This window comes from Anas platyrhynchos, chromosome 10 (assembly GCF_047663525.1).
Source record: "Anas platyrhynchos isolate ZD024472 breed Pekin duck chromosome 10, IASCAAS_PekinDuck_T2T, whole genome shotgun sequence".
Classification (NCBI taxonomy): Eukaryota; Metazoa; Chordata; class Aves; order Anseriformes; family Anatidae; genus Anas; species Anas platyrhynchos.
This window is the reverse complement of record NC_092596.1, coordinates 7,059,155-7,076,225: the sequence shown is the minus strand read 5'-3', so window position 1 is coordinate 7,076,225 and position 17,071 is coordinate 7,059,155. Positions and strand designations below refer to the sequence as shown.

General features: G+C 45.6%; 1 protein-coding gene and 1 long non-coding RNA gene across 7 annotated transcripts in view; both read right to left on the bottom strand.

The window, feature by feature from the left end:
* Window positions 1–2,827: 2,827 nt before the first annotated feature.
* Window positions 2,828–11,002, bottom strand: LOC119717890 (uncharacterized). 2 transcript variants are annotated; one of them, XR_011811870.1, is made up of 5 exons: window positions 10,620–11,002; window positions 10,090–10,222; window positions 9,374–9,446; window positions 8,942–9,011; window positions 2,828–8,208 (listed from the first exon to the last, which is right to left on the bottom strand). It is a non-coding gene; the product is annotated as an uncharacterized lncRNA (long non-coding RNA). The 2 variants fall into 2 exon arrangements; XR_005268244.2 differs by having other exon boundaries at window positions 2,828–8,183.
* Window positions 11,003–11,206: 204 nt separating this feature from the next.
* Window positions 11,207–17,071, bottom strand: part of NEXMIF (neurite extension and migration factor) — a 133,072-nt gene continuing 127,207 nt past the window's right edge. For 4 of the 5 annotated variants that reach the window (XM_072043166.1, XM_038184449.2, XM_072043168.1 and 1 more), the window contains one exon: window positions 11,207–16,433. In XM_072043166.1, the coding sequence (XP_071899267.1) occupies window positions 16,256–16,433 (178 nt within the window). In that variant the 3' untranslated portion in view covers window positions 11,207–16,255. The remainder of the gene's footprint in view (window positions 16,434–17,071) is intronic. The other variant, XM_038184450.2, reaches the window with a different exon arrangement.

The following is a 17,071-nucleotide window of genomic DNA, read 5'->3' as shown; positions in this document are numbered from 1 at the left end:
AGGTGCCAGCCCTTGAGGCGGGCAGTGCCCCGCGTTCCCAAGCGGCTTCTTGCTTTTCTGAGGAAAAAAAATGAGCAGCAGGGCCGTGAAAGGCCGTCCTCAGGCTGTAGGTGTAGCAGGGTTTCCCCTCACCTCACTCAGGCTACGCTACACGAAGCAAAGGCTGGGCTGGTGTCACGCGTTAAAGTCACTCCTGATGCCACAGAAAGGCTAAATGTGAACATAATTAATCAATAATTAATCAAACGCCGCGTTCCCATGGTCCATAAGCCTGCTGCTAGGTTAAATAGCTCCGTAGTTGCACTTGCTGGAGCTGGATTCCTCCAGGATCAGCGCGTCTCCCCCGTGAGAGGCTGGCGGAGCAGCAGAATCAGAAATCGATAGGACACAGCAGGAAGAAAACTGTAGCTGAAAAGAAATAGGAGAGAAAAAAAAAAAAAAACCAACAAACTATGAGCTCATTTTTGAACCCAAGGGGCTGGAGTGTCACACTGAGTCCTAGCACGGGTTTAAGAAGAGGGAGAGGTTAAGGCTTTGCAGAGAGCAGAAGGGATTCCTTCAGAAGTTTGATAAGATCCCGTTTTACTGACTCAAAGTATCTCCTGAAAAGGCCATTAGGAATAGTAAAACCAACTTCCATGAGCGTCGTCTTTATTTTTGAGCAAGAACCAGAACACAGAGGAAGAGCATCTTTGTGAGGATTGATGTGGTTTCAGCAGGACCACGGGAGAGCTTTGTTTCTCCTCTTGGTACCTCACCGATAACAGGAGTGAGTGCTGTCAAGTTGAGGGGTGGGCAGCAGACAAAGGCTATTGAAACTTAAATGTGTAGAAAGAGACCAGCCCAACTACTGATGTAAATGAAGCGTTCTTAAATAATCACGGTTCGAATTTTCCCCTTCAGATTTGAGAACTCGAAAGGCAACTACAGTGTTTGGGCTAGAGAGAATGGAGAATTCAGTTACTTTTTCTCATCAGTTTCTCTTGCTACAGAAAGGAACCAGGAATGGAAATGATACTAAGACCATGATGCCAAAAGCATAATTAAAGGAGAGCAGGATCAATCCCAGTTCCACATGGATCAGGTGTACATTCCCTGCTGTATTTTTGTTGAATTACACGGAGCATAAAGCATGGAAGTTTATTCCAGCTGCAAGTGGAACGATGATTCCCAATACAGTCGTAATAAAAAGGCGATACCTAACCCAGAATAAAACTTGCTTACAGAAGGTTAAGCTGTTATTTGTTTGTTTATTTTTAAAGCAAATGGGAGCTGGGACAGCAAGTTAAATCACATCGGTGCTTTGCATCATTGCTCCATTATGGATCCTTCATTACAGTTAGATTTGCTGTAGGGTCAAACCATGACCTAGCAAATCTGTTTTTAGTGGTCAACATGAGTAAAATTAAATAACAATAATAATAATAAAAAAAAAAAAAAAGTGCGGGAGTGGGGGGTAAATTTAATGTCAAAAAAGCAATCTTGCAGTTTTAATGGGCCAAAATATTTGCCATTGGGAAAAGTCCTCTTGGAGCTATTCCTGACACATGAGGAACAGATTTTTTTTATGTAGATAGATTCCACTGCTTGGAGAAACTATCCCCTGCAGAAAGAAAGATCCCATGGCTGAGCATGTAAGCTTTCTTTTCTGACAGCCATCTTTGAAATAGGTAAAAAAAAAAAAAAAAAATCTGCTGTAAAACATCAGTAATTCAAGGAGCAGCTGATCAGCATACAAAAAATCCATTTTATCACGGAAAGCATTGTGCTGACAACTGATAAGACAGCCACTGAGTGTGACTATTGGCACTCAGCAAATCAGCAGGATGCCCACCAGAGTGCTCCGATGAGACCTCAGAGAACTGAAGAACTGGACGGTGGTGCAACTGTGACTTATGCGTGCAAGTGACTCCTGTATTTCTCCCTGCCTTTCTGAATGCCAGGCAAGGTCAGAGCAGGATAAAAGTGGCTTTGTTATCCACCAGCAACCTAAGCAGAAAAATGTTAGGATTATTGAGCAAGTGGGAGGCGGAGCATATTCTTTTATTTGAACCAAAGGATGATGGTTTATGCTCCTGGTGCAGCCTCAGAGTATTTTATGACATCTGGCAAGCAATTTTGTTTGTTTGTCTGTTTCTTTTTCTCTCAATAGAATATTTGTGAGTGAATAACCTTACTGAAAGTCTAAAGCATCATCAAATGGAAAGCAGCAGAGGAATGAAGCATGCTATACTTTACTCCTGTGGGTGAGTTCACATTGTTATTTGCCAGTTTGCTTGCAGGTGAAAAACCCAGCGACGTACTGCTGAAGTACACTTTACTTCAGCAGTAAAATCTTGTTGCTGAGGTCCAGCAACAACTGGGGACAAGAACCTCCCCACCCACTGCAGTGAGATGATTTGCGAATGCCCTACAGGGTCAATCCGATGCAGAATAAGCTCTGGTTTTTCAAAACTGCTTAGTAGATGTTATCGTCCAGTTAGTATTAATAATAATTTATGACCTGTGCACACACATCTCTTTGCTAGCTTTGAAAAAAATTAGGATCAGCGTAGCAGTGCATTTCAAAGATAGTGTAGGGGAGAATGTATTTGCATAGAGAACTTTTCAGTATGGGGAAGAAATCCCAAATCTATAGCAAAAGCTTGGTGTAATTCATCCTTAACTACCTGTCTGCAGTTTGGTGATGTATGTACAGCAAAGGAGAATTACAACACTTTTCCGTGGTAAGTTTAATGTCGTTTCCTTCAATGAGGGTAAATAAATTTGCTTTAAATCCCCTTGGGTCTTAAAAACTGGTTATTTGGTATGCAGCGATAGATGAGGAAAAATGTTTGCTTTTTTTTTTTTTTTTCCTCCTAGAAACGTATTAAAATAATTTATTCACAATATAGATAAGTAATAATCCAAATGCAGTGAGGTGAGAAAAATCTGCATCTCTTGGGAGCTTCTAAACTGAAGAAAAAAAAAAGAGAGAGAGAGAAAGACCTGACAAACTGACACACTCAAATCCTTACATACTCAAAGCATTAGCAGAGGCAGGTACTGAGCAGGCAAATGAAGCCACTTCACAATAATCTACCAGCCCAGAACAACCCTGGGAGGAAACCTAAGGTTACAACAATTGCTGACAGTCTAACTTTTCTATTTTCTACTTCAGTACCGCCTGCTTTACAGCACTCACAACAGGCCATCTTCTTCGTTGGACAAGTTACCTTCTGGTGGGGGGAGAAGCGTGGGTTTACGTCTCACACAACAAAATATTTTCCATTCAAACCGTATCACAGAGGATATTCAAGCTGGTCATGTTTAAATAGGCAGATCTGGCATCAAAGAGATTTGAAGTGCTGAAGGAAGAAAACCTTGCACCTTAGGGAGGCGTTTTTAATAGTTTTCAGTAATTTGCTAGACATAAACAAATTCAGATCAGGGACCTCTTTGTCAGGCAGTGCTGCGCTCTCAGGAGAGCTTAAATATTAGCTCAGGTACCATCCTGCCACATCCCAGCTCCTTAATTCCCAGCCAGGTAGAACAAGTCTGCAAAAGACAAGAGGGGGGGGGGAATATTACACTTTCAATGAAGCAGAGGCCTGCGGGGGGAAGGATGGCCTTTATTTAAGTACATACGGTGTATCCCTGTCGTACTGATAGCAATTCCAAGCCAAATAACGTAGGGCTGATAAGAGGCCTCGCTAATAAAGCATTTCAAGAAGATACTCCTGCATGGTTATGAAAACTAGGCTTTGTCAGGTTAACCAGATACCTTCCTTAATCACAGAATCACAGAATTCCTAGGTTGGAAGAGACCTCAAGATCATCGAGTCCAATAATATCAGGCCTGTCAAGTAGTAGCGCTGATACGACAAACCTGCAGTTGGTAAGACATCCGATCCCGTCTTTCATAATGTTTTGGTTGAGAAAGAGGAACGATGGAAGTCAATATTACAAATATTAATTGGACTGCAAGCCAACCGATGGGTCTCAGGGTGCAGCTGGAAGCAGACTCATCGCAGAGCACGGCACCGCTCCCTTCTGTCGGTTCCTGACCCCGCAGCACTCAGCGTGTGATCAGTGACCTCAAAGGAAATACAAAACCATTACTGGTGATCTGCAGATGTACAAAGTTAGGGGCAGGTCGCCACTGCAGAACCTAATCTGAATCCCTTAACGAGCTGAGCCTGAGCAAACAGCATGTTTTCCAGCACCACCAGATGTAAAGTCATCCGACTAAGAATAGAGCGGCAGCTGGACTACAGGGCGGGAGGCAAAACCGGAGAAAACGGTGATTCAGAAGAGAAATAATCAGCTGAGCACGAGCTCCTAATGAGATGCTGTGACAAGAGGAGCTAACACCTCCCTGGAAGCCAAAAGGAGGGGACACCACGGCAGACCAGGGAGGTTTTATTACCTCTGTTGCCGCACGGCTGCTGAGATCCTGCAACCTCTTCGTGGAGAGGGCTGGAGGAAGGCTCCCCCGAGGGCTGGACAGCACATCTTGGTGAGAAACACCCAAGGAGCACGGTTCGTTAAGAAACCAAAGGTTAAATGACACTTTACATGCAGTCTGGAGGAACGTACGTGGCAGATGTAACACTGAAGGGTTCTCAGCTGGACATCAGTGCCAGGTTGCTGCACGCTGCAGTATTTTCAGCAGTGGGGCAGGCTGCCCACTGAAACAACCCACCCACCCTCTTCCTGCTACGAGTGTCCACCACTGGAAATATTTAATGATATATGAGCACTCCCAGCTACAGGAAAAGGTCATTTCCAGTCCTCTCTCCTCCCTTTTTTAGATTTCGGACATCTCTGTAACTGGCTACAGCTTTCCAACACTTTTTTCACCCATGTAACTTTTTTCTCTTGAGCCGTAGCTGCTCTGAGCAGCACGAGCTGTGGGGCAATCAGCATTCACAAATAAATAAAATAAAATAAATTAAACACAACAGCTTTATAGCTGGCCTTTGGCTCCAAATCCGTGCTGTAAGAGCAGCATCAGCCACCGAGAACCTTCAGCGTGTTGTGGTGCAGGGGCACCCCCAAAGAACATCAGCTTACTGCTGGCCCTTGGCGTTTGGAAAACACGGGGTGCCTGCTGGGTTCTGCTGTTGTTCAGGGGGGGTGAGGACTGTGGGCAGGTTTTATTTTCTCTTTTCATTCGTTTATGTTGATAAATGAGGGCGGAGGTTTTCTTAAGTGCTCATTGTCAAAGGCCTTAAGGGAAAAATGAGAGAGAGAAGCGGAAACACGAGGTGGGGCTAAAGGGGGGGGGGAAAGAAATCTTTCACAGACATTTTCCTATTCGGTGCTGATGGTCCCCCTTTATCCACATCAAAACCACGCTTTTGGAGGTTCCTCACTCAATTCAGGTGCAATTTCTGATGTGGCCTGCGAGTGGGTGACTCAGCTCTGCCATCTGGTTAATCGCACGAGTAGCAGGGGGGACGCACAGAGGGCTCAGTGCCTCAGCCTTTCTGCAGCTGTTTCAAAGGCGAATGGTTATTCCTCTCCCAATGTTTTGCTCTTTCTGGGAATTTAAAAATAACTTGCCTAATGAAGCAGCGCCGAGCAGCTCCTGTGTCAAGGAGAAGCCAGAAGCTACGAGCTCCGACACCCCAGATGCCAACGGGTAGGGAAAACCCACCTGGAAATGAGGTGCTCCACTTCACCAGGACACGAGCCCCTGGAGCCGTGGCATGGGCAGGCTCCAGCTGCATCCCTCTGCTTCCAAGAGTAGCCGTGGAACTGGCTGCAAAAATGAGCAGAGAATGATGTGCTGGGAAGGAAAACTGCTATGAAAAGGCGGGCGTGGGGGCCAGAGGCATACCTGGCTCTTAGCTTGGGCCGAGACTGGAGACAGAAACCCTTCCCCTGCCCACTTCTCACTTTCTTAGCCTCTCGGATTGATTTTCAACATATTGTTTTCTTGTTCTTCAGAATTAAATCATTTATGGTGCAAGTCCTTGAGGTCTCAGGCTTGCTTCTGCAGGTTCCATAATGCTTATCAGAGAGTAAATGTTATTCTTCCTGGTATATCAATGATACAATCTTTTTTTTTTTTTTCTTTCCCCAGCTAGTTGAATGATTATTACATTCCTCAAATCAATTCTCATTTTTCTTTAATTGCTTCTGGTGCCCTTGGCACTGTGGAGTGACAGGGCCTGCTGCCAGGGTAACTCGGTGATCTCAGCTGCACGAGAGGCGAGCATTGGTCCTACAGGCTGGTGGCTTTCCCCGGGCCAGAGAGGACAGGGAAAGGAGTTGTCAGAGGAATTTGCCAGGCAAAGACTCGTGCTGCCACCTACGTGAGCCTACAAGATGCATACGACAAGCAGCATGTCCACATTTTATGGAGCTGTCTTTAGGAAATGCCAGCTCCAGGCTGCAGTTCACTAATCCCTTGAATAGTGTAAAAGGACAAACTGAAGCCAAAACAGAAGGATCGTGCGTTTCTTCAGCTTTGTGCTCCCATAAAGAACTGGGAGCACTGGGAGACGAGGGGCTTCCATCACTGGGATGCAGCTGCTTGAGGACTGGGTATCTCCCTCCCTCCGCACAGAGCAATGAAGCGGTGAGCGTCATCTCCTCAGCCTGGACCTCTGAGGACGTTGTCCACAGCCGTGACCCCGGCAGTGAGTGTCACAGTGAGTGTCAGGGCAGCTTCACGTGCAAACTCCTCCTGCCCACGCACACCCCTGCACAAAGCTGACGCTTCTTTGTGGGCTCACAGCATCGCAGTGGCAGCTCCTCAGGATGACCCCGAGGTCCAGCCCTCCGGGAGATTTTCCGCTGGCAGCTGCAGCCCTTTGGTCTCCTCGGGAGGCAGAAATCCCAGCGGCTATGTCCCCACCGCGGGGCTTGACCTCCAACAGCTGCCCATCAGCACTGCTGATCCGTGCCCCTGGCAGCCGCCTCGACGTACCGCTGCTCCTGCAGCTGCCTGCCACGAGCACCTACCCTGATCCCTCAGCCTCTTTATTTCCCTTCCTGCAGCCATCAGACATCTCTGCGCTTCATCGTGATAAATACCAGACTGTTGAATCTCTAGGGCTGCCAAGAAACGCATCTTGGCACAGCACAAATAGAGCTGCTATTTTTTTTTTTTTTTAATTCCTTCCTTTAGTTTAACATTTATTCCTGCTATTGTTGTCCCTAGAAGGATAAATAGGGCTGCACGTCGCTAGCAAGTTGCTCCAAATACATTAGGTGAAAGAATAAGTAACATGACATCCCGAAGGCTAGGAAGACCAAATAGTTGAGTAAAGGGTGTGATAACGGGCTGCTTGTTGTACAGGTGCACCAGTGCAGGATGAAATGAGATCGAGTCATCTCCAGGCTGCAGGTCACGCACCTGACACTGCTCGGATTTTCTTCTCTCTGTGCAGGGGGAGCACTGAGGCAGGAGCACGTCCATCGCATTTCACGCCAGACCTGCTCGAGGATGATGAGGTGGAGAGCAGGCAGTCCTCAGCAGGTCCTGCTGGGCTGGAGGTGCTCTCGAGCAGGGCAGGAGAGGAGGAACATCAGCACGTGGCAGAAAGCAGCAGGTTTGGTGAGACACCAAGCCTTTGCTGCCGTCCCAGGGCTTGGGGTGGTGACCAGCAGCTCCTGGAGAAGGTTGGGAAGGGAAGGAGGGTGCTTGGGGTGGCATGGGGAGCCCGAAGAGAAGGGTTGGCAGAGGACAGAGCTGTTTGCAGGGAGAGAGGAGTGAAGGGGAGCTGGGGGAAGAGGGAGGCTGCAGGTGTAGCTCCTTTCTCTTGGAAGGAATCGGGATGCTCTGCAGAGACGGCAGAAGGAGGGGAGTGTTTGAGAAAGTACTTAGGTGGTAAGAAAGTGGTGAGAGCTGGGGGGAGGAATATAATGGAAAGGGGAAAAAAAATAATCATTTTGCAGCTTGACTGATAATGAAACCAAAAGAGAAGAGGGAGAATCTGACCACCACAATTACGTCCTCACGCCCAGGACCCTGGCACCACCGGGACGTAACAACTTGTGCTGCCTGGGAGACGTTATGGTGAAGGATGCCACCAAACACTGGCAAAATGCATTCCTTGCCCTGCGAGGAGTTAGGCCTTTTTCTGCATCTCCTCCAAGCATTCTGAGTCTCAGCTCCTCCGCTCCCATTCGTGAGCGCTTCTCTCTCCTTGCAGGCAGCCACCATGTCTTCCCGCGCGTCGTAAACTCAGCTAGGGAGAGGAAAATGACAAAAACCTGGAGAAAAACAGGCAAAGAAACGACACACGGACATCTCACTGCATTTTGCAGTAAAGCACAGTGACCCCAGAGTTCAGACCAGTATCACTACCACACATTTAGACATCACAGCAGACAATTCAGGCCCCCGAGACCCAGAGCATCCTAAGCCAGCAGCAATGCAGGAGGCGCAGAAGCCAAATTTCAGCTCCAGCAGCATCCACGCTCAGCCTCTGCCTTGCACCAGCAGCTGCCGAGGCTCCTGCAGCAGCTCGGGATCATTGGAATCCTTTTTTTCCCTCCCCCAATTAAGTGAAATTTATCACAGAAATCAAACACCGTGGAAATGACCCCAAGGCAGGCTGATGATGCAATTGCAGAAGCTCTCTTTCCTTCGGAAATCAGCCTAAAGCACTAATGATTGGAGAAACGGCCTCGCAGCCTATTATTTGGTGGCCATTTACATTTCAAGGTCTCCATCTCCTTTCTCGTGTGAATTCTTCCTTTCGTGTAATTAAAGCTTATGAGCTGGAGACTCGTTTTTAAGGTACCCTGTTCTATTGATCTGTAATGGCACTTTAGAGGTGAAAACTAATTATATTAGATTTTAATCAACTCGGCTTTGGTCATGGAGAATGCTTTCACCTGGAGGAATCAAGCTGACTGTCTCTCGCCTTTTTCCTATTTATATTTTAGCAGCATTGTTCAGGAACAATGTAGCATCTTCCTTCTGGAGGAATTAGTCACTTACTGTACGTAGAGATCTTCAGCACAGAGTAATCTCGCCATATTCAGCCAAGCAGGTAAGCACATACTGAAGTCTACAATTAAAATCCTTAATTAAATCCTTAAATTAAGCACACACTTAAACGCTTTGCTAAAGAGGGATATAATCTCTAACATGCTTAAGATAAAGTGTGTGTTTAAGTGCTTTATTGAACTGGTGCAGCACAAGGTATGTTCCCGAGCAAGGTTGCCATGGGTGTAAGCCCACCAAAACCCCGTCCACTTGCCCGCATCCCTTTACCGACACCAACCCCACGAGGCCCCTTTCTGGCCGCTCCCAACCGCAATTTATGGTGTGAAAAAAACCATCAGGCTGGGGCTGGGTCCAAGGAAGCTCGGGGGCTTTGCCTGGTGCCCCCACAGAGCTGGGCTGAGGCTGACATTAGCCAGAAGTTACCTCTTGCAATCGTTTCCCTTCGCGTGGCTGGCTGGCGGTTCATCCAGCAGTTATCGGCACTTCCATTCTAGCTCTGTGCATGTGAAATAAACACGGTAGATGAGCACTTTTAACAGGGCCCTTTCTGTAACAGTACTCAGGCTCCGCTGCGTAATTAAATTTGTTTTATTTGGGTCAAAGATCTGGAGCGTGTACATTTAGTGGGTGCCTTATTTTATAGGGGAACTTTCACCATTTTTTTTTTTTAATATGGGAAGCTCTCCGCTGGAAGGAGCACTGCCATGACAAAACCCTTGCCTTTAAAAGCCTGCAAAACTGGGGCTGAGCAGTGCAAGTGGCAGCGATTTTAACCCTCACCTGCCCTTCGCAGCCGGGCACTTTGTCTCCTGCTTGGCGCAGTGCTGCTGAGGTTCCCCTGCCCATCCCCATTTGCTCTGTGCCCACCTCTGCCCTCACCCTGCTCTAATTGCAGAGGGATCTGCACAGCAAAAGCAGCTTTCCTAGCAAAAAAAGCAGCTCCCCTGCACATCAGAAGCAAGCCTCCTGTCCAGGCTGAGCCCCAGGCTGCCCCACCAGCCCATCAGTCTGGCCGTGCCACTCTCCCATGGCCGTGCCACCCTCCCCACACCAAGCCCTGTGGTCCCCACGGCAGGGACGTGGCAGTGGGCACTGGGTGCTGCTCTGCAGCACTGCTCCTGGCTCCCCAAAGCCCTTACCTGGCAGTCCTGCCTCGAGCAGCGCCCCACGCATCTGCCCAGTTAGATGCAGCTTCACAAACGTGATTCGCTCCCAAGACGCTCAGTGGGCTCACTGGGGCATTCGTTCTGCTTACATCGCACCTCCAACAGGCTAATTAAAAAAATAATAAAAAATCAAAAAATTAAAGTCTCTATAAGACAGCCTGTGAAGGCAGCAGAGGAACTCCTAAAGCAACAGACACTTCATGGAGCAGCCTAAGCGCTGCAGTGAGGTTTCCCAGTGCTGCCCTCCCCACACAGGAGAAACTGCTGCTACAAGAAAACTGGAGAAATTGGGTATTTCCCAAGAAATGCCCATCCCATTGGGACTTAGGGGTTGGAAACTGAAAGAGCAACTCTGCTGCCTTGTGCTGGGGAAGATGGAGAAAACCTTTTCATTTCAATGAGTGATTGCATTTGGCTGCCTGGCGTTTTGTGGGTGCTCGCTGCTGTGCCCAGCACATCCCCGGCTGTGTCCCCAACTCCCCGGGTGGTTTCTCCATACTCACAGCAGGAGCTGAAGCCCAGCAGCAGGCTTTGGGGTGCGCTGATCTGACGCTGCTCAGGATTTGGAAAACATTTGTGCCGGCTCTCCAGGATCACCGCTGATCCAGGATCCCCCTCCCTGCAGCGCTGCGCCCCAATTTCTGCAGGTGGAGGGCTTGGAGAGCCCTCACCTCGCTGTTCCCATCACTCGGGAAAGGAACAGCGATGTTTTGTCACCTCCAATTCCCACAAGGCCCCGAAGACCAAGCCCGCAGCATCCCCATCCTGCAGGAACATCTGCCCCAGCAGAGCTACCCGCAACAAAAACCCAGTGCCCCCCGTGCCCCCTTCTCACTGGAAGAAGCCAGAGACGAAGAAGCAAAAGCCACACGGGCACTTTTCCCACTTCCCATCCACTGTCACACCCCTCATCTCTAACACAATTAACATGAGCCCAATTAAGCAGGAGGGCTGCAATCAGGAGCGCGTGTGTGAGGGGCGGCAGGACTGTCACTTGGTTGTTTCAGGTGGCAGCAATTTGTTTAAAGAAACGATTTCTAATATTCAATAAACGGCAGTTTTAATTTCTTCTTCATACATGATCTTAAAATGAGATTTTAAATTTTTTTATTTATTCCATAAACAATATAACAAAACTCAGCAAGTTAACAATATGACATTTTCACCATACAGAGTCAGTCACAAATATTTAAAACCTTTGCAACAAGAACAACAAAACCAAAAATATTACAAGAATAATTTACAAGAGGATCTATAAAACAGCAAAGCGCTCACAAATTTTCCAGTTTCCTTTACACAATATCACTACACTCTTTCACAACATTTCTTTTTATTACAAAATTCCCAACAAAAGTTTAATTTTTTTCTTTGTATTTTGGTTTTTAAAACCAGAAACTTTTAAGTATACATCCTTTTATTAACACCCGAAGGTGCAAAAAAAGGGAAACCTCACACATACAAACACTTCACAGCACTTTTCTAAGAAAAATATACACTTACAAAATATTTTACAAATTGGCACACTTAAAAATATACAAGATTTTGTAGGCGTCTTAGAGTGATCCTTAAGAATTATACTTCAATTGACTCTACAGAATATTTATAAAGCTTATTCTAAAAGAAAAAGGCAAATAATTTCCAAACATGTTAAAATTGCAGTGTAAAATGTTAAACAGAAATGGATATGTTACATTCATAAAAAGGGCCATTTAATATTCCTTAAATGCTCGAGGGGGGATAAAAGTTTTCTTTAGCACCATAAAACAGTAGCAACTTACTCGCGAGGTGCCTCTAGTTCTATGGAAGTTAACTCAAGGAGCAGTACATTCAAATCTCTGTAGGCAGCAGTCAGAACGGCCACAGCCAGCGCTGCGGGCAGCGAAACAGAGCATCTCCTTCGATTCCTACCCTGCTTCCCACGGGGAGTAAAAGACAAAAGGAGTTTAACTGGAATATTTTTTTTTCTTTTTTTTTTTTTTTCTTTTTTCATTTATTTTATTTTAAAGTCTTCCCTTTGTGCTTTTGAAACTTTTTTTTTCTTTTTTTTCTTTTTTTTTTTCTCCTATCTATCGAAGGGTAGCGGTGAATACAAATTTTATTTCTTGTTTCCTTTTGCACCAAGTGTTCAAAGGCTCAGTAAACGTGTCTGGCAACCCAAGTATCCTGCGGGATGGAGGGCATCCTCCTTTTCTAGATCCGAATTCCCTTAGATGGCTGTTACTCCACTGTCATTAGTGTCACTTGTTTACCTGAGAAACAGATTTGAAAAGCCTTGCTTCTACCACAGACATTGTACTTTGTTTATTCTATATATTATTATTATTTTTTTTGCATTATTTTACACGCTGAAGAGATAAAGAGGCACATTCTCAAATAGATGTCAGCGCCTTGAACCATGCAACTTCCACCGGACTCCCTGGGAGCTGCATAGGCAAAGTCCAACACACCGAGTTGAGAAAGTAAGACCAAGGGCCTGATCCTGCACCGACTGAAGTCCATGCACCTGATCCTCTTCTCACTTACACTGACTTCAATGGAGTTTTCTCTCGGCTCGTGCCGGGGCCAGGCTGCGCTCCAGGAAAGCACCCGGGCGAGCGGTGGCCCCGGCAGCGGGCGCTCCTGCCCAAGTGCTTTGCTAGATCGAGCCCTCACTGAAAGAATATGGTCCGACAGGTATGGGATTAAAATGCTTAGAACGTCTCTATTTTGGTTCCTGGCTCATTGGAGCTGTAATGTTTTTTTTTAAAATAAAATAAAATAAAATAAAACAACCAGCTTTCCTCTCCAGACAGAGCTGCGCAGCACCGCTCGCCTCCCTCCACCAAATACCTCGCTAAACCTGGTCCGTAATCCGTGATTCTCCAACAAGTCTTATGTTAAAAAAAATAATAATAATAAAAAAGCAACATGTAAACCTGATCAAGTTTTTATTTTTATTTTTCAAATGATTACTTGAATCCCCATCAGTGATAGTTTTCTATTTACAAAACCTCTATATGCAAGTACCTCCAGCAAAACTGCGGCCTTCGGGGTTGGGCTGGCTGCTGCCGGCTCGCCGTCAGGTTTCTTTTGGGAGGACGTCGCCCTCGCTACGTTTTCCCCGAAGGAGGGTCGTGTTAAACTGCCCTGGCTTGGTCTGATCTCAGCCCGTTTTCACGACCGTCCTTTGCAGGCGGCTGTTTTTTAATTTTGCTGCTGATTGTAACTCGCCCGACTGCAGCGTGCCAGCACGGCGCAGTTCGAGAGGAGAGCGCGACCACATCAGGGTCCTTCCGCACGATGCCTCTACAGCAGGAGTGGGGCGAGATCAAGTAGAAAAGACATCTTAAGGGATGCTGCAGAATAAACATCTTTGTGCGGCTTGAATTAATCACCCTGAACAGCCAGGAGTCTGACAAGAAGATGGCTGACGTGCACCGGGATCGGAGAAGATGACGAATTTGGGGATGGGAAAAAGGCAAAGTCAGCATGGGGTGACACGGGGAGCCCACGGGGTGCTGGACAGTGGGCAGGGGATGCATGAGACATCCCCGTGGCTGGGAGAAACAAAAATTCAACAATCCTGACAAGAAAGGGCAACAGACAAAACGAGTTTATATGGCAAGGAATGAGGCAAAAGTGGAAGTGATTAAAATCTTGAGGTAGTGACAGGCAGGTGGAGATAAGGGCCGAAAGGGGATGACTGATGTTTGGCTCAAGGTAGTCACCCTTTGTTGGTAGTGTGAGAGCAGACAGCAGGGGGATAACTTCTGCAGAGACAGAGAAAGGCCAGAGTTGCTCCGTGTGGGATTGGGGGGTCTCTAAAATTTCCACGGTCAGAAATTTTGGGGAAGGATGCGGGATGACAACTGGAGATGGCAGAGGAATTAGAGCAGTGGGACTGAGAGGAGAGAAACAAGGAAGGCAGCTGGCATTTGTGACCAACAGTGTCCTGAAACGGCCGGCAGTCGGGTTATTCCTGGGTTTTCAACATACAATGTGTTTTATGCCTTATATTCACGCCCTATTGCACATTTCTCGAATGCAATAAATATTGCTATCTGTTTCAGTACAAGGTACTTTATCATGTTTTGATTTATGGACCACACAGTTAAAAGGTTCAGCATGAAGAACACAGCATGGGCCAGTGGAAATGTGCTTTCAAAGGATGGTTCTGGGTCAGAAGAAGGGACGTGCCGCGTCCCAGCTCCAGGCCTGACCTGTCTCCATAGGAGCAGGAGCCTGCACATCCCAAACCACAGAGCCAGCAGCCCCTCGCCCTTTGGCACACAGGAGGAGCTCCCCAAAAATTGGCTGGACGAACACATTCGGGACTTGCAAACTTGGGTGACACTACGGATGGAAAAGACGGCTCCGGGGGGATGTAAGGGAGAGCAGTGTGGTGGGGGAAAGCCAAACACCCAGGGATGGAGTCCCAGCACAGCGCTTGTCTCTGGGCAGCAGCGGCCGTGCTTACTTCACCTGTTCAATACAGTGCATTACCGTGCCATGCTCTCTCGTTGGCACTGCTGGCCCTCAAGATCTGAGTATCTGCTGGGAACATTTTGATGCCAATTCGACACTTGGCGACTCCGTCTCGATTCCAAGTGGTCAATGAGAATTGCTCTGCTTTTTTGCTAAGTGAACCTACATCGCCTGTTCAGCCACTCCTGGTGCTTTGCCTTTGGCACGGGCTGGAAACGACCTGCTTGGACAGAGAACTGAGTCTAGCCATGTCCTCTGTGAAACACACTGCCCCTGCGCCCGCGGGCACAGCAGCGATCTGTCCGGCTGTATTAAGGCTCCTCTTCCTCACCCCTTCCTATTGCATAAGCGTGTCCAAGCCTCACACCCCTGCGGTCCCAGCAGCTCCCAGCTAGCAGGTCTCTTGCATATCAAGGTTTCATAAGAAGTCAGCAGCAAAACGCACAGGCTCTCAGTTGCACAAGGAAAAGAGATGATTATTTTTTTTTTGTTGTTTTTTTTTTGTTATTTTCCTGGAGGGCGAGGGTGTGGTGAGTAGGGTTACAAATAAGGCCTTTTGATAATACATTTAGCATTCAATACTTAACGCTGTCTAATAAAGTCCAGTCATGTATGATCCGGCCCTGATCGGTGAGATCACCAATAGTTCTGGTTTCCTCCTTACACTACGAACTGAATCAAAGGAAAGGCTCAGAGCTGTATTTAAAACTAATGATTTTGCTTTCAAAATTTCAAACTATATTGGCATTGCAAGGTTAGACATTTAGGAAACACCAAAGCTATGATATGAGAGCACTTTTGACAGGCTCTGCATCAAAAATATTTAAGAAACTACTCAAAGTAAAAGTAAATAGCAATAAATGTATGAAACATATTAGTTCCATTTTTATAACTATTTTAGAATTTATCCCAGGTTATTATAAAATATATAAAACTGAGATACAAAGAATTAGCAATGTAACTTTGCATTTCAAATGCTCTTCAGCTACAGGTTTTGCTTTAAGAAAACAGACACTTGAAAAGCAGCTGTTTCGTAGTCTCTAGATGCAGACACTCGAGTTCCTGTCAGACTTACCTGGAGTGGTTTTCTGAACTCCTCCACCATTTCAACTCTCTCCTATAATGAAACTCAACATTTCACCATTATGTTTTTCTGCTCATGGTTTTAAAGAGAGGACAATACAATTTCCCAGCATCAGTTTCAAAGTTCCTTTTTTCTTTGTATTTTTTCCTTTTTTTTTTTTTTCCTTTTTTTTTTTCTTTTTTCCTTTATGAGCTTTAAACCACAGGGTGAATCCATGAAATGAGGTAAGTAAATTTGGCACACTTTTAGTCATGTCCATAAAACTTTTGGTAAGTTGTATAAGTGAACAATATTGTTTTCATCGTGAGTTACAGGTGCTTTCAAAGGGGGTGGTTAGTACTTAACTGGAATGTTTCTAGTAAAATCAAAAGGCATAGCTGCAGAAAACACTCACAACCCAATGTTGATAGAGAAGTAAAAATATATACAATACAGTCACTTGTTCATAGTTTGGCACAATTTTTTGTTGTTGTGGGTAATAGTGCATAAACTACTGTACAACAGTATGACTTTTAAAACAGTCTTTCACAGAGAATACCAGATTAGGTTCGCTTTCAAATAATAAATTCCCACAATTTCAAACTCTTCATTTCAGCACTTACATTTCAACATACCACAAGGCATATTTCGAAAGAAACAAATGAAAAAAACAAACGGAAAAAAGAAACAAACATCAAACGTCTTTTTTCTAGAAAAGGGAGTCTCTTCTTCAAATACAGGAAAAACCAAAAATGTTGTTTCTGCTTTAAGAAGAATGGAGTCTGATTCCCTGCAGAAAAACCAAACATTTTATGCCATCTTAGTTAGCTCGTGTGGAGTCACCACGACAGGATCAAATGCGCTAAACTCTGACACAGGAGATGAAGCTTTATGATGCAGGTTAGGAGATAAACAGCAGAGGGGGCTAGAAAGCACTCAAAATTGCCACATGAAGCTCAATTATGAATGAGTTTTCATTTTCAAACTAAAGAGCCTTTAGTTTAGAGATCTTGGCTTTTGGATGCATAACCTCTTTTTTGTGTTTTATTTTTTACAAAATGTTCAAAAAAAAGTCTTTCCTTTTCAAAATCATTAAAAAGAGCATGTAATCATTTTGTTTTGTATTTCCCCCAATAAATAAGTAATTAAAAACTGAAGAAGCCAAACAGCAGAAAAGAGTAGCCTTGTTAGTTTTTTTTAACCCCAGCCAAGCCAGAAAATTGGTCATTCTTTTAGGTAGCTTGCAAGTAATAATTATTTTCATGCATTTAAAAAAAAAAAAAAAAAGAATAAAAAAAATAAAAAACCAAAACCCCCAAAAACCAACAACAGAAAAAATAAACAACCAAAACTGTAAAAGGGGAATGTCTTTTTCATGCAACTTTTGCTTTCAGGAAGGAAAAAATGAGGAACAGCGGGCTTAGCAGG